At 44.0% G+C, this 23,124-nt stretch overlaps 1 protein-coding gene and 1 long non-coding RNA gene across 2 annotated transcripts in view; one reads left to right on the forward strand and one right to left on the reverse strand.

The window, feature by feature from the left end:
* LOC101835361 (inactive polypeptide N-acetylgalactosaminyltransferase-like protein 5) overlaps nt 1-18,631 on the reverse strand; it is a 41,183-nt gene extending 22,552 nt beyond the window's left edge. Inside the window, exons 1-6 of the mRNA XM_040754311.1 lie at nt 18,469-18,631; nt 12,015-12,255; nt 8,147-8,264; nt 3,796-3,962; nt 2,356-2,478; nt 872-1,121 (exon numbers count right to left, since the gene is read on the reverse strand). Of these exons, the coding sequence (XP_040610245.1) occupies nt 872-1,121; nt 2,356-2,478; nt 3,796-3,962; nt 8,147-8,264; nt 12,015-12,222 (866 nt within the window). The 5' untranslated portion in view covers nt 12,223-12,255; nt 18,469-18,631. The remainder of the gene's footprint in view (nt 1-871; nt 1,122-2,355; nt 2,479-3,795; nt 3,963-8,146; nt 8,265-12,014; nt 12,256-18,468) is intronic.
* Nucleotides 18,632-18,731: 100 nt separating this feature from the next.
* On the forward strand, nt 18,732-22,628 carry LOC121143112. The gene is made up of 3 exons (XR_005880221.1): nt 18,732-18,801; nt 22,172-22,245; nt 22,594-22,628. It is a non-coding gene; the product is annotated as an uncharacterized LOC121143112 (long non-coding RNA).
* The last annotated feature ends 496 nt before the right edge of the window (nt 22,629-23,124 follow it).

Here is a 23,124-nt window from a genome sequence, read left to right on the forward strand (position 1 = left end):
CAACTCTTTCCTGCAACTGAAAGAAGGATGCTCAGGGCTAGGGAGGTAGTTCAGCCAGTGAAGTGCCTGCTTTGTCATGATGACAGGAGTTTGATCCCCAGGACCCATCTAAAAAATGTGGACATGGTGGCATGCACTTGAAATCTTAGTGTTGAAGGTATGGAAACAGGCAGATCTGGGGCTTGTTGGCCAGCAATCCTAGCATACTTGGTGAGTTCCAGGTCAGTAAGACACTATCTCAAAAACAAAGGTAGACAACTCCGAGGAACAACACTCAAGACTGAACTCCACATGCACACAAAGACTTATGAGCATAATTCATGCAAACACACACACACACACACACGTGCGCGCAGAGTGGGCATTGGAAATCAGGGCAGCATTCACCAGTCATGGTAGCTTCCTGAGTGTGGTGTGGTACAAGACACAGTACCATTCAAAACTTAATACTTTAAGAAACGAGTGGTTACTGGAGCGGTGGTGGTGCATGCCATTAGTCCCAGCACTTGGGAGGCACAGGCAGGGGGAAATCTCTGTGAATTCAAGACCAGCCTGGTCTACAGAGTGAGTTCCAGGACAGCCAAGGATACACAGAGAAATCCCGTCTCGAAAAACAAAATGCAAGGAAAAAGAAAAAGAAAAAGAAAAGAAACAAGAGGCAGGCAGGGCATAGTGGTGCATGCCTTCAATCCCACCATTAAGGAGGCAGAGACAAGAAGATCTCCAGATTTGAGGCCAGCCTGGTCTAGAGAGTTCCAAGACAGCTAGGGATACATATAGAGACCCTGTAAGAAAGAAAGAGAGAAAGAGGACAATTAACAAAACAAAACATTGATTTTCACTATGGCCTCCCAAACAAGAAGAATCTCACCGGATGGGTTTACTTGGTCCCTCTGGGCCTTCCAGCTCATATGAGAAAACATTGTCCCATCTAAAAATCAGGCTCCAGTCAAAAGCTCCCCTGACAAGAGGTGCCGCTGTATAATCCAGTGTTACATCGTCAATGACATCAATCAAAGGGCACACTACCATTTTGTGGTCCTTAGCAATGGCGTCTAGCAAGGGCTCCAGCCAGACTCTATTCACTTCACAGTGGCTATCCAAGAACACCAGGATGTCCCCTATAAAGGCAAGAGCAGACTAAAGTTGGTCCTTGTCTTAGTTAGGGTTACTGTTGCTGAGATGAAATACCATGACTAAAAGCAACTTGGAGAGGACAGGGTTTATTTGGTGTATATTTCCACATCACAGTCCATCATTGAAGGAAGTCAGGACAGGAACCTAGACACAGGAGTGCTGCTTACTGGCTTGTTTCCCATGGCTTGTTCAGCCTGCTCTTTTAGAACCCATGACCACCAACCTAGAGGCCATGCCATTTACAGCGGGTTGAGCTCTCCCACATCAACCACTAAGAAAATGTTCTACAGTCTTGCTTACAGCCCTTATGGAGGTATTTTCTCAATTGAGGCTCCCTCAATTGTTTCAAGTTGGTATAAAACTAGTGGTCACAGTTCCCTAGAGGAAAGATGGTCAGTGCAAATGCAAACTGGCTGCAATGAGTGTTCATTGACTATTTACCATGTGCTTGGTTCCTCAGTTGCATTGAGGGAAATTAGAAATGCATGTTTTATTGTGTCCAAAAAGGTGAGACCCCATGTACTGTCAGTGTTGTTAGGGGGTTGGACAGCTGTAGGTTACAGAATAGCTTGAAGAAAACTCTAGTGGAGTAGAAAACCGAGAAGAGCTTTCATTTTCAAAGATCATTTTGGGAGACTTGAGAGATGGTGCAGTCATTAAAGTGCTTGCCTTACAAGCATGAGAACTTAAGTTCAATCCTTATTACCCACATTAAGGAAAAAAATCAAACCAGAACTGTCTGAGTTTGGTGTCTTGTTCTTACAATCCTAGTACTAGGAAGTTGAAAATAGGTAAATCCCTGAATTATACTAGCCAGCCAGCCAGCCTAGCCTACGTGATGAGTTCCAGAGAAGTGAGAAAACATGCCTCAAACAAAACAACAGTGATGGAACCTGAGAAACGATGCCTCTAATTCTCTGTTTCAAGACACAAGAACCTGGAAATCTCAGAGGATGCCATCTGGACTCCAGTCCACATCTATAACAGGAGAGTAGAGAGATACAGGAGTTCGCTATTTCTAGACACTCATTCCCATTATCCTAACTTTTGCTTTTTATGGCTTCAGGTCCCTGGGATCAAGTGATGTCTGTCATATCTTCCTTGCAAAGACAGTCTATGCACCCTCATACTATGAGCCACATGAACACTTTCCTACTTAGTGACTGCACAACAAAAGTGACTAACACACTAGTTCATGGCCCAGAAGAATATTCATACCTGAAGCACGGGAGGCACCGATCATCCTTGATCTAATGAGACCCTCTCTCTTTTTGTTTCTTATTAGTTTAATCCTTTCACGAAAAAATTCCAACTGATAGTCCAATTTTTCTTTCAAATCATCTGGAAAAAATATTTGATACAAATTTAAACTGCAACTATAGAAATTCAAACATTGTCATCATGACCAATTTATAAAAAAACACTATTGTACATATTTTAATGTGGCCCTGGTTAGCCTCAAATCCACAAGTGGTTCATAATCAAGCTGTGCAATTTTTGTGCTTCTAGTGACATATCTCTGCTTTAATACATCATTATTAAAATTTAGTAGAAAAAGTATAGGTTATAAAGTTTTTTATATAACCTGGCTTTACTAAGTATACAATTTGTACTGATTAATTTTGTTTCTAATTTTGTAGTGACTTGAAGGTGAATTATCAAACCAAGAAAGTACAAGAGCTACCTGCACCCATTCCCTCAAGCTAAGTAACTCCATTGGCACTATCTGTGGACATGTTAAGGAAAGGCAGGTTTCGGTTCAAAATTTGTTACACAATTCATGATAAAGCTATTCTGAATTAAAGCAAGGAATATATTGATCCTGAGTTCTATTGGAACACAACACCCCATGCCCTGTGTTTGAAGCTCTACGTGAATCCGAGGCTAATGTCAAGGAATGGTAGGGATGACTGGTTTGCAGCACATGGGGTCTTGGCCATCAGTAGTGACCCTCTTGGTCTCTTGTAAAGGGGACTAAAATGCAAGATGTATAAATATAAACAGGTCAGTAGAGATCATGGACTGCGTGTGCGTGTCCACCAGCTCCAAATGCATAGCTCAAAACCACCAATGTGATAGCACCTAGGACTAGGAACTTGGGAAGTATTAGATCATCAGGATGGAATCCGCATGAAATGAGCTTAGAGGAAGAGGCCCAAGAGTTCACTTGATCCAAAGAAGATGGAGCAAAGGGCATCAGCCTAAAAAACGGAAAGAATGCTGTTATCGACAGCCTGGTCTCACTGGCACCCTGGTCTCAAATCAGTGTTTGTTGCTCAAGCCACCTTGTCAAACTGACAAGAGAAGATGGCACTTCTTTCCTATGTGATTGCTAAAGTCAAGGCAAACCCTGTGTGCTGAGCTCATGGACCCATCATGGCAGGGTCTGGGCCAATCTTTTCCACCATATACAACGAGTGCATCGGGTATAGCATCTCCCTCAGCAGCTACCACAGATATCCTCTGTGTGAAACATGCATATGCCAATCCATGCACACTGAAGCATGCTCATGAGCCCAGCACTTTGAAGGCAGAGGCAAGAGAGTCAGGAGTTCAAGGTGGGACTACATGAGACCATTTCCCCAAAATAAAAACAGATCTCAAATAGATCTAAAAAAGAATGCCACCTTCCAAACAGACAGTCAGTATTTGTCTCACCAATATCACTCATGTCATCAACCAAAATGATTTCTTCAAGGAAATGATGTGGAGTGAGGTTTATAACACTGGACACTGTTCTCAGCAAGGTGTTAAATTCTTCATTATGAAAGCATATGATGATACTGGCAGTGGGTAGGTTGAACGAATAGTGTTTCTTATGACATCTACAAGAAAAATAGGGAGAGAATTAGTCACCCAAAAGCCTCAGGTGTTCTGGGGCCTTCTTCTTACTGATTCTTACTTTTGCTTTCTTTGCTTTAGTAAACATTAGGTCACTACAATGATAGTACATTAAAAAAATAAAAATTAACAAGCAAAATGTCCTTAAATTTAAAAAATTATTCCATGTACGTGTTGTCTGCATCTATGTATGCATACACATGTACATACAAGTGCCTGTGGAGGCCAGAAGAGGGCATTAGATACCCCAGAACTGGAGTTAGAGGCAGTGGTGAGCTGCCTGACATGGGTGCCGGGAAACAAACTGGTCGTCTTTTAACTACCGGGCCAACTCTCCAGTCCATCTTTATGTTCTTTATTTTTAACCTTATTTATTTTGTTTTGTGTGGGGCTAAGGGGATCTGTGTGCATGCCATGGTGGGCATGTGAGGTGGTGACGTAACTTACAGGAGCACGTTTCCTCCTTCTACCACGTGGGGGTCCACCTCAGGGTGAGAGGCCACCTTGCTGGCCCCATTTTAAATTCTTACACTCTTTTCACACTTTGGAATTATTTCCTCTTTATAATTGCTCTTTCTTTTTTGTTTTAAAGTATATTTATTTATTATGTATACATCCTCCCTCCTGCATGTATCCCCCTGCATGTATCTCTGTAGGCCACAAGAGGGCGCCAGATCTCGTTACAGTGGGAATTCAACTCAGGACCTCTGAGCCAACTCTCCAGTCCCTGTCATTGCTCTTTGACATTCCATTTTGATACTCTTAGGTCTACCTTAAAGATAATATAAAACAGATTATATCCATATATTGGTGTCTTTTCTAAAAGTGGTGGTCTAAATTTATGGAGAGATAACTTCAAAGTAAATTCACAGTACTGTGTTCTTTGGGAGTTTTATTATTATATTTGTGACACCCACTGTGGCCAAGCATTGTAGTGGAATTGGTGAACTACATGTCCTCCAAGTACTGGAAAACGGTCATATTATTTTGTGTTCGCACAAATGAAAAACTAAAGATAAGATCTAGTATTTTACTGTTTGGAGCTAACCTCAGCAAAGTAGAAGGGAGTATATTGTAAGGTGACCCAAGTACCTCCCAAGAACTATTTACAGGAAGACAGCTGGACTCTCAAGGAAATAATGGGACCAGAAGGCTGAGGGCCATCTGGAATGTTCCCCATCACTCTAGCAATAGTGATTGGGGTGATAACTAACAACATATCCAGCCTACCTCAAAGGTTAAGATTTAGTGAGTTCACAGGTAGTGAACTCAGATCAGAGCAGTGACTGGTGGATAGTAACTTCTACACAAGGCTCAGTCTGTCACCTGTGCCCTGGCTTGTTTCTGCTAGCTTAATGCCACTCAGTGCGAAATATGCGGGATATCTTTGGGGTTTCTGTTTTTTAGACATATCTAACTGTGTAGCCTTGGCTGGCCTGGAACTTGCAGGGATCGGCCTGCCACTGCTTCCTGAGTGCTAAGATTAAAGGTGTATAAAACCACACCAGCTTTCAATGATAACTCAGAAGCGCTTTCTTTTTCCCATCAACAAAAGTTCACTGACTCATATTGGCTCAGTGGCCACTCTGAAGTAATTAACTAGGTCCAGGCAAGTGAGGAAAAGAGAATAAACCAGCATTCCCCCTGCAATCATGTGAAGGGAGAACTGATGAGCCCATAGGACTTTCAGTGCGTGTGCCTGCAGGGTAGACATGGATGCACACGTGAGAACTGGGGGTGGGAGAATCAGGGTTAGAAAACTTCTGGGTTCAGGGCAAGTCAGGAATTCACAAGACCCTATCTCTTAAAAAAAAAAGGCAACACTGACTAATAGACCATTTTTCAAAAGAAAACAAGAGGTCAGGTCTATGAAAAAATAGTCAATAAAATATCCAATGCCACTAATCATCAGGGAAATGCAAATTAACACTCTGGTGAGATTGATGAGATCCCAACTCACATGTGTTAAAATGGTCATCAAAATAATGAGAATGTGGAGGAAGCCTAGCACAGCCCTGGAGGAGGACGTAACCCAACAACTCTGCACTTAGATATACACGCAGGTGTAAGCCCATCCTACATAAGAGATGTCTTCCTCTCATACTGTTGAAGTATTATTCCTAGTAGTGAAGATATGAAATCAACCAAAGTGCCCATCAGTGGACGAATGAATAAAGTATATGCACAAAATGGAATGCTATTTAGCCTTAAAAATTCAGGGGCTGGTAAGATGGTTCATTGAGTAAAGGGACATGATCTGAATTGATCCATGGGCTCCACATAGTAAAAGAAGAGAACCTCTGACCTCCACACTAACTTGTGTTATGTGCATATGTATACCTGCACACACATACAAATAAATACAAATTGTAAGATAGGATATTCAGTTATTCACCACAATATAGACCCAGAGGAACTGGAGTGAAAATAACACAGGAGGGGGAATTAGTCTTCCCCAAGAGATGTACACCCGAAATGGTTATCCGACCCCATGTGGTCAGTCATATGTATATGATGAACCTACTTAGTGTGTTAGCGTGTATATTCACATATATGCACATATATACATATTTACTTATATATATGACTGAACACTTGGAGGTTGGATAAACCATTTGGAGTGCATATCTCTGGAGAAGACTAATTCTCCCCCTCTCTGTAGTTGTTAATTGCCTGTAGCTCTTATTTAGGGATAGGTCCAGTTTTGATTTCCCCATCCATGTTGACATGTCCCTGGTATTGTCATTGTTCAGGTCTTGTTTAAGCAGCCATATTTCAACTTTGTTTTTTCTAACAAATAATTATGTGATGGGAGAAAGGAACCAAGGCAGATACACTCTTTTAGGTAAGATTTGGGGGGAAATAGCATGGAGAGAAATTCACAGTTTACTGGAATTAAATGGGGTTTGTTTGGCTTTTCGAGACAGGGTTTTTCTATATTGTTTTGGAGGCTGTCCTGGAACTCACTCTGTAGGCCAGGCTGCCTCTGCCTCCTGAGTGCTGGGGTTAAAGGCAGGCGCCATCAACGCCAGGCTGGAATTAAAATATTGATCTTAGTGGTAGCTAAGTCTTAACTTGATTTAAAGATTGTCTTTCAAATTAAATTAATACCATGTCTATTGTTTAAGGGAATTTAAATGAATTCCCTTTCTTTTTATTTTGTATGGGGGAAAGGAGACATGTAGCTGAACATAGCTTCAAACTTCTGATCTCTTGCCTCCACCTCTCAACACTGAGGTTACAGGTATTCACTACCATTCTTGGTTTCTGTAGTGCTGGGAGCAAACCCTGGGCCTTGCCTGTGCCAGACAAACACTCCAACTGAGCTACACCACAGCCCATTTGGTTTCCTTTAGTATGAGTCAGCTACACTGTGTCATTATGTGCAACACTCCCTCTCTTGAGGGTGCCCACTCATGAATGGTGTTCATGACTTCAAATGCTTGTGTTGCACACACATCATACAATAGAGCAATATGGTTCCAATTTCCGGAACTGTGGAATTACTGAAGAGTGTATGCTTTCCTTAGCTTGTAATTTTTTTTAGCTAAATGATACTTAAAAGGCATCAACAAACATGATACTGAGCAGATGAACCTCAAGAACATTGTGCTAAATGAAATAAGCTAGTTCTCCAAAAAACAAGTTCTGTATGCTTTTACTGTTTTGAGATCTTTGGGGTGGTCAAATTCATAGATGGTTTAAGTAGATTGGGGGAAATCTACTTAAAGGAGAGGTGCAAATTTTCAGTTCAGACTGTGCTATGGCTACTCACCACTGTGGCTATGCTTAATGTTGCTAAATTGTCTACTAGAAAAATTTTAACATAGCAATTCCATATGCATCTTACCATAATTAACATAAACACAGATAATTTGAAGGCTTGATGAAAATGAGTCAGACTATGAAGAAAAAGATAGGTAGATATCCAGAGTATTTCTATTGGGAATTAATGTTTTGGCCAGAAGCCCTCACTGGTGCCTGAGTAAAACCCTCGAGGGATTTATTTATTCTTCAAAAACCTCTAGAACATATTCTACCAGGGTGGAAGCTGCTTTCAACACCATAAACATTAGAATATTGACATTGTCTGACTTAAAGCCCTCCAAACAGGAATTTATACTACAAGATTTCTAATTGTTAAAATTAAAGTCTAGTTAGAACATACATTTTATCCCTGGAATCTGGCACCTCTCTCTGGATGCCCAGTCTTCTACTCATAATAACATTAAATCCATATTGTGCAAATCCTTTGTAAAATTCCGGGTCTGAAAAATCAGTCTTATCTGCAAGAAAAGGTATTTGAGTCATGTAAGTAAAAGCTTTCTGCTGCCACACTGAAGCAAGTAATGAACACAACACTACCCTGAATTTTCCGAATCAATCGTTTTCTTGAACTCTAAACTACCCCCAGAAGACAAAGTTAAAGGTGAAAACCCAAAGCATTTACATAAACCAAAGCTGGCGTCTTAGTAAAGTGTTCAATTTTTTTCCTTTTTTATGTGGTCCAAGGAATGCTCTCTCTCCTTCTCTCTCTCTCTCTCTCTCTCTCTCTCTCTCTCTCTCTCTCTCTCTCTCTCTCTCTCTCTCTCTCACACACACACACACACACACAAACACACACACGTAAATGTATGTTCCATAAATGCCACACAGGGGTTATAGAAGCCTTCTGCTGAATCAACAGCAAACCTCCAAGATAATAAACTCATCCTCCCTAGCCCAAGAAAGTGTAGATTAATGACAAAAAACCAAAACACCCCCCAGAAAAAACACCTTTGCAAAACTTTCCCTGAGACCTTTCACCCCACCATCATTCTAAGGAAGCAAACAGCAATAGCCCTTCTGCCCCACCTGGTTGGTCCGTGGGGCCAAGCAGAGCCTAACCTTCCACTGGTCAGCAGCAGGCAATGCTCTCCTGGGTGGTATAGGGAGAATGACTTGGGGCACAAGGAGGGTAGGAGAGGCAGTGCTAGCTGACACTGTGCCCAGTGACAAGAGAAACCAAGAGACTTGGATCCTTATGTCACCTGTCTACCACAGGATGGTGTGCACAGGATGGTGTGCACAGGATGGTGTGCACATAGTGCTGTAGGCTGGTGGGGCAGGGATGGGCTTCTGACACGGAGGGTGGCAGAACACACATACTAACCCATTCCTTCTAATAGAGGACAGAATGACCAATAGGATCATTCTCACATTCTGTACCCAACATTGCAAAAGGAAATCAGCACTAATGCATCACTAGCTAAGCACATACACACACACTGTTTATGGTCTGTGGTTCTGAGGTAACTCTGTCCTAGGCCAAATGTTCCTAGAGAAGTACAAGACTGATATCAGTAGCAACTAACTATACCATTATTTACTTTATCCCAGACATCCAAAAACTGAGGGACATAAAATAATCAACCACCTTAACCAGAATGGCAAGACAGAGCTCCAAATGACTGACAGCCTCTGTCCCTCCCAACTACATAATCTGTGGGGTAAAGATGTAATGGAATACAGACCTTTAGACTATTAATTCTCTCTCTCTCTCTCTCTCTCTCTCTCTCTCTCCTCTCTCCTCTTTCTCTCTCAGATTGTCTGATTAAAGTGAAGTTTTAAAATTCAGTTTCTGGGCTGGGCAGTGGTGGTACGCACCTTTAATCCCAGCACTTGGGAGGCAGAGGTGGGTAGATCTCTGTGAAGTCAGCTTGGTCTACAGAGCAAGTTCTAGGACAACTAGAGCTACATCCAGAAAAACCCTGTCTTGAAAAACAAACAAACAAAAAAGATTCAACTTCTGTCTTTTCTCACTGGCTTCTGAGAGTTACAGGCACTACGATTCATTTTTGCTAATACTGTGCTACACTTGAGTGAAAGACACCTGCTTGAAATCAGGATATAGTGTCTCAATATTTTTAATGTCCAAGATCCAATAGAAAATGTCATACCAAGAACTGGAAAAGTCCCAAATGGAATTTTAAAGGACAATCAACAGACAGTTGGACAATCAGTTGGGCAAAACTAAAGCAGCCACTACAGCAACATCAGAAGCAGACAGAAAAGGGAGAACTTAGCTAAGGTAGAGAAGGTACAATAAATAACCCAAAGTAAATTATAGGAATGATGATTACAGTAATCTAAGTAGAGTTAGGGTAACTCTAAGTAGTTGTTAAACTATACAGAAGGCAGAGCTTGTGGACTTGAGTTTAGGTCAAACCGGATTGGTATGGTATGAACAACAGAGAGATGATCTAGAAAGAAAAAGATTCTTAGGGACCCATGGCATAACTAAAGAGCTAACTCTGTGTTGCAGAAGATACAGGAGGAGAAGAGAGGAAGCAGGGGTTAGGGCACAGTGTGAGAGCGGGGTAGGGATGCTGAGAGGGTAGGGATGCTGCAGGGGGTAGGGATGCTGAGAGGGTAGGGATGCTGCAGGGGTAGGGATGCTGAGAGGTTAGGGATGCTGCAGGGGGTAGGGATGCTGCAGGGGGTAGGGATGCTGAGAGGTTAGGGATGCTGCAGGGGGTAGGGATGCTGAAAGGGTAGGGATGCTGAGAGGTTAGGGATGCTGAGAGGGTAGGGATGCTGCAGGGGGTAGGGATGCTGAGAGGTTAGGGATGCTGAGAGGGTAGGGATGCTGAGAGGGTAGGGATGCTGCAGGAGGTAGGGATGCTGAGAGGGTAGGGATGCTGAGAGGGTAGGGATGCTGAGAGGGTAGGGATGCTGCAGGGGGTAGGGATGCTGCAGGGGGTAGGGATGCTGAGAGGGTAGGGATGCTGAGAGGGTAGGGATGCTGAGAGGGTAGGGATGCTGAGAGGGTAGGGATGCTGAGAGGGTAGGGATGCTGAGAGGGTAGGGATGCTGAGAGGGTAGGGATGCTGCAGGAGGTAGGGATGCTGAGAGGGTAGGGATGCTGAGAGGGTAGGGATGCTGAGAGGGTAGGGATGCTGCAGGAGGTAGGGATGCTGAGAGGGTAGGGATGCTGAGAGGGTAGGGATGCTGAGAGGGTAGGGATGCTGCAGGAGGTAGGGATGCTGAGAGGGTAGGGATGCTGAGAGGGTAGGGATGCTGAGAGGGTAGGGATGCTGAGAGGGTAGGGATGCTGAGAGGGTAGGGATGCTGAGAGGGTAGGGATGCTGAGAGGGTAGGGATGCTGCAGGGGGTAGGGATGCTGCAGGGGGTAGGGGTGCTGCATGGGGTAGGGATGCTGCAGGGGGTAGGGATGCTGCAGGGGGTAGGGATGCTGAGAGGGTAGGGATGCTGAGAGGGTAGAGATGCTGCAGGGGGTAGGGGTGCTGCATGGGGTAGGGGTGCTGCAGGGGGTAGGGATGCTGCAGGGGGGTAGAAATGCTGCAGGGGCCATTCTGTGTATTTCTCTTCCAGCGTTGCTCCAGAGCAGCACAGAGCCCAGAACAGATCTGGCTTGTAAGTCATTAATTATCTCTTTATTGTTCTCTTCCTATTTGGGGGCTTACTTTGATAAACCAGGCCATCACTTGTGTAAACATGAAGCACAAATCTTACAACAGTGTGTGTTGAGGGAGAGCAAACTCCAAGAGGATGTTGACATAGAATATCTACAGATTAAACTGTGCAATACCAGAACTGCTGAGTGACAGCATACAGAGGATGTGGATTGACACTGGTGGATTCAGGTAACAGCTGCATTTGAGGTTGGTAGGTGGGGAAGGACTGGGGTGACATTTCTATTGCATCTGTTGAGATTCATTTCTGTGGGAAACAGAAAGCTGCCTGAAGCCAATATAGCAAACTACATAAAAATGAGAAATTGAGTTGGTACATGTATGTGTATACACCCCATTGAATTCTATATATAATATATCCATATATGAAGTATTTTATAGTTTGAAAGTTAAATTATCCTAAGGAGGGCATTCTCTTACTCTTCCAAATCTGAATTATCCTAAGGAGGGCATTCTCTTACTCTTCCAAATCTGATATGTTGGAAGTAGTTAACAGAAACAGATCATAGTTTGTTCCTGGGTGTAATTCTGGATCTCCAGGTTCATCTGCATAAGACTTACCATTAGTAGTGTCTTGTTTGAGAGTCTCTTCTGAAGAGTTATGGTTTTGCCGGTACACGTTTTCTCCAAGTGACCTAGCCCTCCTGGGTTCCTGGGTTTCCTTCAGCTGTAAATTATCTTGATTGTAGTGGACATGTGCAAGTAACAGAGCCCAGAGCCCAATGACTATGGACCCACAGAATAAACACTGAGCTATGATAGTCTTCATTGTGGAGTTCACATTTTTACATTCCAGTTTTTCCTAGACAATATCATTGTAAAAGAAGCTGTATTAGGTAACTCAGTGGTGTTTGAATAGCCATGTGGCTTAAATTCTGTTTTCAGTGTTTTAAAAACAATCATTTTGATACTTTTCAAATACATAAAGTTTATATATTTTCTGTCATGAAAATTCTTCATACATACATCTATAGGATCAGCATCCAGTGGGTCAGTATGAAACAGGCAGCATAGTTTAAAGTCTTTGCCCTGCTCCTAGCAGAGAGCTCAAGGGGAGGAGGAGATAGCACCAAAGAGCATTATCCATCTCTTATCCCTGCCCAGCCCACATGTAGAGACAGTGCAGCTCCCGAAACCCTGACAAGACACCAGGCAGATGACACGTACAAGCATACACCGTTGATGCTGAAGACAGGACAAGCGAGGCATAAGCACTGTGGTCCAGCTGAGAGGACCATAAATGGGCTCAGTGGTTTGTGTTCTAACCCTAAATGTCTCCATAGTGACATTAGTATTCACAGGCAGATGTGACTGGAGCTTTTCTCAGCAGAACTGCTGAAATGAGGCTTCCTTAAGTGGTGAGGTTAATCGGTTATAGCTGTCAGCAGCAGTTTTTTGTTGTTGTTGTTGTTGTTGTTGTTGTTGTTTGTTTTTCGTGACAGGGTTTCTCTGTATTGTTTTGGAGGCTGTCCTGGCACTCACTCTGTAGACCAGGCTGACCTGGAACTCACTGAGATCTGCCTGTCTCTGCCTGCTGAGTGCTGGGATTAAAGGTATGGGCCACCAACGCCCAGCTCATGTCAGCAGCAGATTTTAAAACCATAGTGATGAGCAGGAAGTTAGCAAAGGGGGCCAGGAACCTGACAATCAGGAGGACCTGAGTGTGAATCTCCAGAACCCACACAAAAAGCCAAACAGAGCAGCTTGTGCCTGAGGCCCCAGTACTAAAAAGCACAGGGAGACAGGTTCCTGGAGCTCACTGGCCAGCTAGCCTAGACAAATTACTGAACCTCAGGTCCAGTGAGAGACCCTAGTATCAATGAAGAATACCCTGTATTGCCCTCACACCACAACACACGTGTGTGCTCACATGCATGTATGCCTCGCAGGTAGATGGGGTGGGGGATGGGGGTGGCGAGCACACAGAGTACAGTGTAATTTGCAGGGCATGATGAGTAGTGTTCCTGCTTACGGTCACTCATATGCATCAGATTCTTGGGGAAACCTGTGAGCAGATGTGCACGGTGTCCACAGTTCCAGCCTGTCAGAGGGAAAGCGCAGAGCCGCTGCCTTCCTAGCGCTGGCTCCTGAAAAGCTCCGCAGCATGTGTAGCAGAGACTCAGACCAGTCCAGCCCAGTGACACACACGGAGCATTTATGATACTGTATGTTAGATTTCTTTCAATGGCAATAGTCCTCATGCATGTGTCTGTGTATCTTCCTTTTGACTGAATTATGAATAAAAACAAGGCTAAACACTCTTGCTAGAATAGGCTTGAGGCCATGAACGCAAATGAGCTTTTTTTTATTTTTGCTTTGCTTTGTTTTGTTTTATTTTAGACACAGTCTTATGTATCCCATGTTGACTTCAAACTCACTTTGTAAGCAAGGATGACCTTGAGCTTCTGATTATTCTGAGTGCTGAGATGATCACAGGTCTGGTTTATCATGCCTGTTTTTTTTAACGGTACTGGGACTAAACCCAGGGGTTTGTGTATGCTACAAAAACAGTCTACGAATGGAACCACATCCAGAGCCAATCACATGAGATTTTTAACAGTACTTTCAAGACGAGGCTATAGGCCATGTGCTCATGATTTGGAAGTGGGAAATGAGGGACTGTGATGCAGAAACAAGTTGAGCTGCTATTGAGCAGCTCAGGGCTAGGAGTGAGCAGGGCTTTGGCAAGTGTACACATGTGTAATCAGAAGAGGGGTTCTCTTCACCCCCAGTGCACAGAAAGCCGGGCAGGATAAAGGGAAACCGAGGGCTGGAATTGAGAGACATTTAAAGCATCTGGGTGTGGGATTTAGGCACTACCCAGAGCCTTCCAGCCCACCAAAATACACACATACACACACACACACACACACACACACACACACACACACAATGGCAACATCAAGGCTGCTGTGGCTGGAGTGGGAGAAGGGAAAACTACTCTAGAAAAGGAGATGGGCCACCAAGCCAAGGCTCTAGTGCAGTGGCTCTTAACCAACCTTCCTAATGCTGTGACCTTTAATACAGTTTCATGTTACGGTGACCCCAACCATCAAATTATTTCATTGCTACTTCATAACTATAATTTTGAGTTACAGCTCATGAATTGTAATGTAAAATCTGATATGCAGGGTATCTGATATGCAACCCCCAAAGGAGTTGTGACCCACAGGTTGAAAACCACTGGGTTAGAGCTTCCCACACATGCCAGTTCCTCTGTTGATGCCTGTTTCAATGCTCAAACTGCCCAACAATTGTTTGCCCTGCTTTTCAATTGTAATGGAATGCTGATATGGATTGAACCACAACTCTCCAAAATTATGTCAAATCATTAGCCACAATTTGACCATTTTTGTGAAAGAAGTCATTTTTAATCTTTTAATTTTAACCTCCTTTATGGAGGTGATTGAAGTTAAACTAGCTCATAGGACAGATCCTAACTCTGTAGGATTGGTGACCATGTAAGATAGTCAGGAAGCATGCACAGAGAAAAGGGGGTGTGAGGGTTTGTCAAGAATGGGATCACGTGTGTGTCAAGAAGAGAGACTACGTGGAAGCCACCCTGCCAGCGCCTGAGACTTGTGCTTCTGGCTGTTAGTCCCTGGCGTTAGCCCGGCACTCTGTCTGCTTTGTTCTTTTTGTCCACGTGGACTGATGCAGATGCCAAGGCTTGACCAAGGCATCTGAGGAAACCCTTCAAAAAGGGGAAAGAAGTGTGGAGAGCCACAAAATAGGAACAGCCCAAAATTTGCAAAATACTGAAATTGAGAAAACAAGGATAGCATACTCAAAGAACCAGAGAAAGGATAGCAGAGAACAAAAAGGGACAGTTGAAATTTAAAATGTGCCTGCCACAGTTAGCAAAATCAGCAGAAGATTGGAAACACTCTGGAAAGTACAGCAAAGCGATAGAGTAAGGACAATCTGAGACGGGCCACTCTTCCAGCAGCGTCTAACTGGCAATGATCTCCAGAAAACTGTGGGAGAAGTGGAGGGAGGAGGTGATCGCATCACCAAAGCACAGAGCTGCCAGGGCAGCAAACGGGGAAACGTCCCAGGATGGCTGACATTTACAAAGGATGACGTGAAACTCAGAGGCAGCACTAAATTCAGAAAGACTGTAGAGAAATGGCTGTCAATCGTAATTAGATGACATCAAACCTACATTTCCACAACTAGTCAAAACTTAATCAGGTTCAAGAGCAGAATAAACATGTTTCCAACTGTCAGAAAAAGCATTTTCCATGTCCTCATCCTCTTTTTCCACCTCCTCCTTCTTCAGTGGGATACATGTGAATTATAAATGCCAACAAGGAAAAACAAACAAAAGGAAGACACGCATGCACACACGCATGCACCCACGCACGCACATGTATAAATGCCACAAATCATAAATCTGGATCTATACCTGTTGATTTATATGCCTGTTGGTTTTGCTTTAAAATGTGAGACTTGGACTGAGGAGTGGGCAAATCACTTGCTGTTCAATCATGAGGTCTGAGTTTGACTCTGTACTGCACACACATAATCTCAGTGTACTTGTGAAGAGATGGAGCAGAAACAGGAGAATCCTGGAAAGCTCAGCTACGCCAGCATATGCAGTGATGAACCATCAAACAAGGTTGAAGGCAAGGACTAATGCCCCACATTGTCCCCTGGCCTTAATACAGCTGCCATAGTGTGTGTGCTGAAATTCATGCTCTCTCTCTCTCTCTCTCTCTCTCTCTCTCTCTCTCTCTCTCTCTCTCTCTCTCTCTCTCTCTCTCTGTCTCTGTTTCTCTCTCTCTCCCTCCCTCTCTCCCTCTCTTCCCCCCTCCCTCTCTCCCTCTCTCTTCCTCCCTCTCTCCCTCTCCCCTCCCTTCCTCTCTCCCTCTCTCCCTCTCTCTCCCTCCCTCTCTCTGTCCCTCTCTTCTTCCCTCCCTCCCTCCCTCCCTCCCTCTCTCTCCCCCCTCTCTCTCCCATTCTCTCTCCCTCCCCCTCTCTCTTCCTCACTCCTTTTCTCCTTCCCCTCTCTCTCTCCCTCCCTCCCTCTCTCTCTCCCTCCCTCCTTTCCTCCTTCCCCTCTCTTTCTCCCTCCCTCCTTTCCTCCTTCCCCTCTCTCTCTCCTTCCCTTCCTCCTTCTCTCTCTCTCTCTCTCTCTCTCTCTCTCTCTCTCTCTCTCTCTCCTCTCTCTCCCTCCCTCCCTCCCTCCCCCTCTCTCTCATTCCTTAGGGATAGGGAGATGCCTTAGTGGGTAGAGTGCTAGAGTGCTTCTTTGCAAGCGTGAGGCCTCAAGCTCACTCCCTAGCACCCATGTGAGCCAGGTGCATCAGAGCTAGAGTGTCGCTCAGCCATTAGGAACATTTGCTGCTCTTGCTGAGGACCTGGATTTGGTTCCTGGAGCCCACATTGCAGCTCACAGTCATCTGTAATTTCAGTTCAAGGGGATCTAATGCCCTCTTTTGGCCTCTTAAGGTACTAGGCATAATTGATATACGTACATGCAGGCAAAACAATTATATGCATAAAATAAACCTTTAAAATAAATAAAGAAATGGAGAGAGAGAGAGAGAGGCTGGGTGCAACAGCACCCACTTGTAATGGTGATACCAGAGTTGGAGAGAGGAAGATCCATGGAGCGTGTTGCCCAGCCAGTCTACCATCAGTGAGCTGCAGGTTCAGTGAGCCTTGTCCCAGGAAACAAGGGATCTGGCCATAAAATCATCTCCCACTCATGTTCATTCAAGCAGCCTTAATTAAACTCAGTGGGTGACACACGCACACGCACACACACACACACACACACACACACACACACACACACAACCAGATTGCAAGAACAGAAACTTGTTACAAAGAGGAAGGGTTTCATAGGAGGGGAGGGAGGATGAAAGAGTTTGATGGAAAGGAAAATAACTAAAATTCATCATAGACATACTTGAAACTGCCAAAGGATTAATGTGTGTGTGTGTATGTGTGTGTGTGTGTGTGTTGTGTGCATGTATGTGTATATAGTGAAATTTTCCCCAGCCATTATAAAGTGTTAACACCAACCCAAGACCTTTGTCAGCATACTTTATTATTTCATACCGTGTGTGTGTGTGTGTGTGTGTGTGTGTGTGTGTGTATTTAAAGACAGGTTTCTCTGTGTAGCCCTGGCTCTCCTGGAACTCACTCTGTAGCCCAGGCTGGCCTCGAACTCAGATCCACCTGCCTCTGCCTCCCGAGTGCTGGGATGAAAGGCATGGACCACCACCGCCCAGCTATCAGCATACTTTATTAAAGGGGCCTTGATAGAGTTCCCTTTCCCATATGGTTAATATTATCAGCTCTACAAGATCTAGGGCCACTAGAGAAAAAAGCCTCTCTGCTTCTGTGAGGGATTATCTAGATTAGGTGAACTGAGATGGGAACACAATTCTATAGGCTGGGGTCCTCAGTGGATGAGAAAGAAAAAGCCCTCTGCCTGAGCATTGGAGTTCATTCTACGCCTTGACTGTGAACATCGTGTGACCAGCCACCTCCCTCCCCTGCCACTGTGCTTTGGTGCTTTCCCCATCAAGATGGATCTCGCTCTCATACCATAAGCTAAAATAAACTCTAACTCCCTTAAAATACATTTTAAGGAATTTAGAAATAAGATGATGGGATTGGGGAAGACACCCGAGTAAAGATGCATGTGGGCGCACATCCCTTCCCACGTAGACATAAGACCTTGCTTTAGATTGATGTCATGACGAATTTTTCTGAAAAATACTATTCTCTAGACAGAACCTGCAACCTTCTCATACTGTAAAGGCTTTCCTCTCCATTATTGTTTTAAAATAAACAATAAGCACACATTAGTATATCACAGGTAATCATTCAGGAGCTGGGCCTACACAGTTTCTTCCTGAAGTGACCACCTTCTGTGATAACCAGTCCACCTCAGTACTGCTCCCTAGAATCTACACTAACCATGTCAAGGAGATCACTGCTCTTATTGACCTAGACGCCTGAACTGCCTGAGTATCTCTCCCAAGTGCCATGCCCTTACCTGTCAACGAGGTTACCATTTTAGCAGCTTTGAAAGCAAGTTATTTGCCAAGTAGCGTCATAAGTGAAGTCAGGTCTGTGAATAAAGAAAAGATAGACTTTTTCTAATGGTGCTTGGATCATGCTGTGTTGCCTTGCAGTAGCAGAGTGCTCAACATGCCTCCACAGGCTGCCTCTCAGATCCCAGTGACATCACACAGCACATTGTTGGCCCACAGGAACCTCTGTCAGGAAGCCTCACAAGCAGTTAAAACCCAGGAGGCTGGAGTTCAAAGTCCTCCCTCCTCAGCTGAGGAAACAGAAAGCCTCATGAGAGTCAAGGTCAAAACTGAGGGTACGTAGGCTTGGCCTAATATTTAGGTCTTGTGAAATAAGATAAAAAACAAGAACAGCTGTTCTTCAGAATACCTCAGGAAACTGAAATATGAGATCATGGGCTGACTGAATGCCTTTACTTTTTACTCTCTAATCTATTGCTCAACATTTAGATGGCAGTACACAAGATCAGCCCAAGATTTTCAAATTGCTTCTTCAGGAGTCTAAGCGGATCAGGCCCTACTCCTGGAGGCTGACTCAGTGGTTTGATTGGAACCACACACCTGTGTTAGCTTAGTAGCAGAAGGGTGTGCTGGGTCCTTTTTAGACACTTCCCTGAAACATGCATGAAGTCCTTGGTGATCCCCAGCATAAATCTGGATACTTATTTTCACTGGCTGGATGGGATGGTAATTCTTTCTCATTTAGCAGTGATATTAATGTGAGAAGTATTTGAAAGGGCTGAGGAGATGGATCATTTGGGAAACTGCTTGCCTCACAAACATGAGGGTCTGAGTTTGGGATGCATGTAAAAAGCAGTCATGGCAGTGCATGCCTGTGAGCCTAGCACTGGAGAGCCAGACACAGGAGAATCCCTGGGACTTGCTGTCCTGACAATCTAGCTAAACTGGTAAGCTCCAGGTTCAGGGAGAGACCTTGCCTTAAAAAAAAGATTGAGAATAGTGAACACACACACGTGAGAGAAAAAGAGGAGGGGGAGGGAGTTTAGGGATTAGAAATATAACTCAATGATAGAGTGTCTCCCTAGCATACAAGGCCCTAGCTATGAAAAAAAGCCATTTCTATTCTCATTATCCCTAAACTGGGAATAATGGGAATAATGGAAAAGCCCACCAAGAGTGGATGGATACAGGCTGTGGATGTAGCTCACTTGATAGAGTGCCTACCTAACAAACATGAAGCCCTGGGTTCTGTCCCCAGCACCACATAAACCAGGGATAATGTTACAGGCTTGGAATCCCAGCAGAGGTGGGAGAGGAGGGTCAGAAACTCAAGGTCATTTTTGATTACAGAAAAGATTGAGAGACCTTGTCACAAAAATTTTAAAAAATGAGTGGAGTGGATAATTGTACTATTTTCCTGCGTTGAACTATGAAACAGTAGTGGATAGACAAGCTCTGGGTGTGTGTGACAGCAGGAATGTGAGAATCATCCCAAGAATCAGGATGCAGGATGCTGTACCAAATTGGTGTATAGTGAGAGCAGTTGGAGCAATGATTACCTCTGGGGCGAGGGTGGCAGGTACTGGGTGTGGGGCCAAGGGTGGGTTGTTGGGTACTACTTTTGACTTAATGAAGAAAGGCTTCATGAGCCTCGGCATGGATACTCATGGGCTGCTTGAGGTTTTCACACTCCAAATATTCTCAAAGAGTTAATGGGGGAGAGTCCACTCAGTTTATGGTTTACTTTAATAAGTAAAGTCTTTCTGAGAAAAATGCAAGGCACTAGACTAGTTCAAGGACAGTAGACAGGATTTTGTATTGGGAGATAAGTCACAGCATAAAACTTACCCTCAGAAGCAGAGCAGTAGATTTCAGTATATTTACAAAACTCATGCAAACATTGCTAATTTCAGTGTTTCCATCAGTTCAGAAAGAGACTTCATAAGAAGTAGCACTTTTACAGGCTGGAGAGATGGTTCAGAGGTTAAGAGTATCGATTACTTTTCCAGAGGTCCTGAGTTCAATTCCCCGCAACCACATGGTGGCTCACAATCATCCATAATGAGATCTGGTGCCCTCTTCTGGTCTGCAGGTGTACATACAGGCAGACCACTGTATACATAATAAATATGTTTTTAAAGAAAACAACTTTTAAAAAGGGCTGAATAAAGAAGTAGTAATTTGGGGCCAGAGAGATGGCTCAGCTGGTAAAGTGCCTGCCCTACAACATGAAGAACTGCATTCAGATCCCTGGAACACACACAAAGCTAAGATGGCAGCTCATGCCAGGGGCTCCACCACTCGGAGCAGCAGAGGAGGCAGGGAGCAGAGATAAGCAGACCCTTGAAGTTCATTGGCCAGCCAGCCTGCCCAGATTGACGAACTTCTCGTTCAGTGAGATGCCTCGTCTCAAAAGCTTACGGAGAGCAATTAAGGAAAGACACTGATGTCTGCCTTTAGCTTCCTCACAAATGCACCTGTACCCATACCCGTAAGTAAGTCCACACAACTACACTAAGAAGTACATAGACACATATAGTCCAACACATACAACACAATGGCCCCACCTGTAGCAGTGACTGACAGCCACTGGTCCACTTTCTGTCTCTGGATTTGCCTTCTCTGGGTAATGAATCATATACAATATATAGCATTTATTTTGTGTGTGTGACTTCTTTCACTCACGTAATGTCTTTTTAAAACTATATATTTGTCTGTTTATTTGCCTGTGCCATAATGTCCTTCCTAAGTCAGCTCTCTCCTTCTACCATGTGGGTCCTAGGGACTGAAGTCAGGTTGTCAGGCTTGGTGGCAATTGCAGTTATGTTTGCCCACTGATTGTCTCACTGGCCCATCATGTTTCCAAGGCTAATCCACAGTGTAGCATGAATCAGTACCTCATTCATTTCCGTGACTGAATAACTATTGTATACAAATACTGCAATTTAATCATCAATTTTTCAGTTAAGTATTTAGGTCACTTGTGTTTTGGCCTTATAAATAATGCTGCTATGAATATTCATGGATACAATTTTTTGGTGAATAAGTGGTTTCAGTTCTTTTGAATATATACCTATGAGTAGAATTGCATGTGGTAATGCTATTTAATTTCTTGAGAGGGAATTAATTTTTTCTTTCGAGATAGGGTTTCTCTGTGTAACAGTCTTGGCTGTCCTGGAACTCACTTTGCAGACCAGGCTGGCCTCAAACTCCTGAGTGCTGGGATTAAAGGTGTACACCACCAGTACCCATCGGGAACTAATTTATTAACAGTTCTTCCTTAAACTGGTCTACAGATTCCATACTTGCCTCACAAGTCCACACTGCATGCACACTGGTTCCTGGCAGTATATTTCTTCATGTATATCTCGGTTTGGTCTTGTCCTTCTCAGAAGCACAAGTGCATATACCTGTGTGATCTTCCTTTTAAAATATTGCGCCCAGAAGGTTTCCACATGCCCCTTTGTTGTCAGTCTTTACCATCTTTTGGAGCTCAGATTTTCTTCATGAACTGTTAGTTTTGTCTATTGTGGCATATCTGAATAGACACATGAGACATGCAGTGTTTTGTGGGAACTTTCAGCATTTTTCTGAGGTTTATTCTAACAGTCAGTTGTTTTGTTGATGGGTACCCTGCTAAGGCTGCCACAGTAAGACACCAAACTTAATGGTAAGACAACATGAAAACTGTTCTGTTACTTCTAGCAGCCAGAAACCCAAGACCAAGCTGCTTCCAGGGTTGATTCGCTTGAGAGCTGTCTCCATTCTTACCCTAAAAAGTATCCTGACGTAAACGAGGCATTCTCTCACAGTTCTTCCTCCCTGCCCCTATCTTATGAAGAAATCAACTTTGAAATAACTGGCTTGTCTTTTCCTTTGTTGCTTCTTTCTTCTGTAAAATCAACCTCCTCCACTCAGCCCATGGGAACACTTATTCTGTGCTTATGGGATAAAGTATTGGCCAATTCTAAAATACGAAATAGGCCCAATTATGTAGCAAACCTTTCCCACAGAGGGGGATGGATGGCTGTTATCTCAGGAGTGGGTGTGGCAGTGCACACCTACTGTCCCAGCATGCAGAGGCACGAGGATCAGAAGTTCAGTATTATCCTTAACTAACTATGTAGTGTGTTTGAGGCCAGCATAAGCTACATGAGACCCTGTTTCAAAAGTGGGGGCACCATTCAGGAATGGTGGCACATATGTTCAATCTCAGCTCTCAGGAGACAGAAGCATTGTAGGTCTCTGAGTTTGAAGCCAGTCTGGGCACAATTGTGAGACCCTGTCTCATCAACGACAAAAGTAAGTGACTAAGTAAGTAAGTGTGTGCGTGCGTGCGTGCGTGTGTGTGTTTGTGTGTGTTTGTGTGTGTGTATGTGTTTGTGTGTGTGTGTGAGTGTGTATGTGTGTATGTGTGTGTGTGAGTGTGTATGTGTGTATGTGTGTGTGTATGTGTGTGTGTGAGTGTGTATGTGTGTATGTGTGTGTGAGTGTGTATGTGTGTATGTGTGTGTATGTGTGTGTGTGAGTGTGTATGTGTGTATGTGTGTGTGTATGTGTGTGTGTGGTGTGTGTGTGTGCGTGTGTGTGTGTGTGTGTGTGTGTGTGTGTGTGTGTGTGTTGGGGAAGGTACTAGAGAGATGGCTCATCAGTTTTTG

This window comes from Mesocricetus auratus, unplaced genomic scaffold (genome assembly GCF_017639785.1).
Source record: "Mesocricetus auratus isolate SY011 unplaced genomic scaffold, BCM_Maur_2.0 Super-Scaffold_100011, whole genome shotgun sequence".
Classification (NCBI taxonomy): domain Eukaryota; kingdom Metazoa; phylum Chordata; class Mammalia; order Rodentia; family Cricetidae; genus Mesocricetus; species Mesocricetus auratus.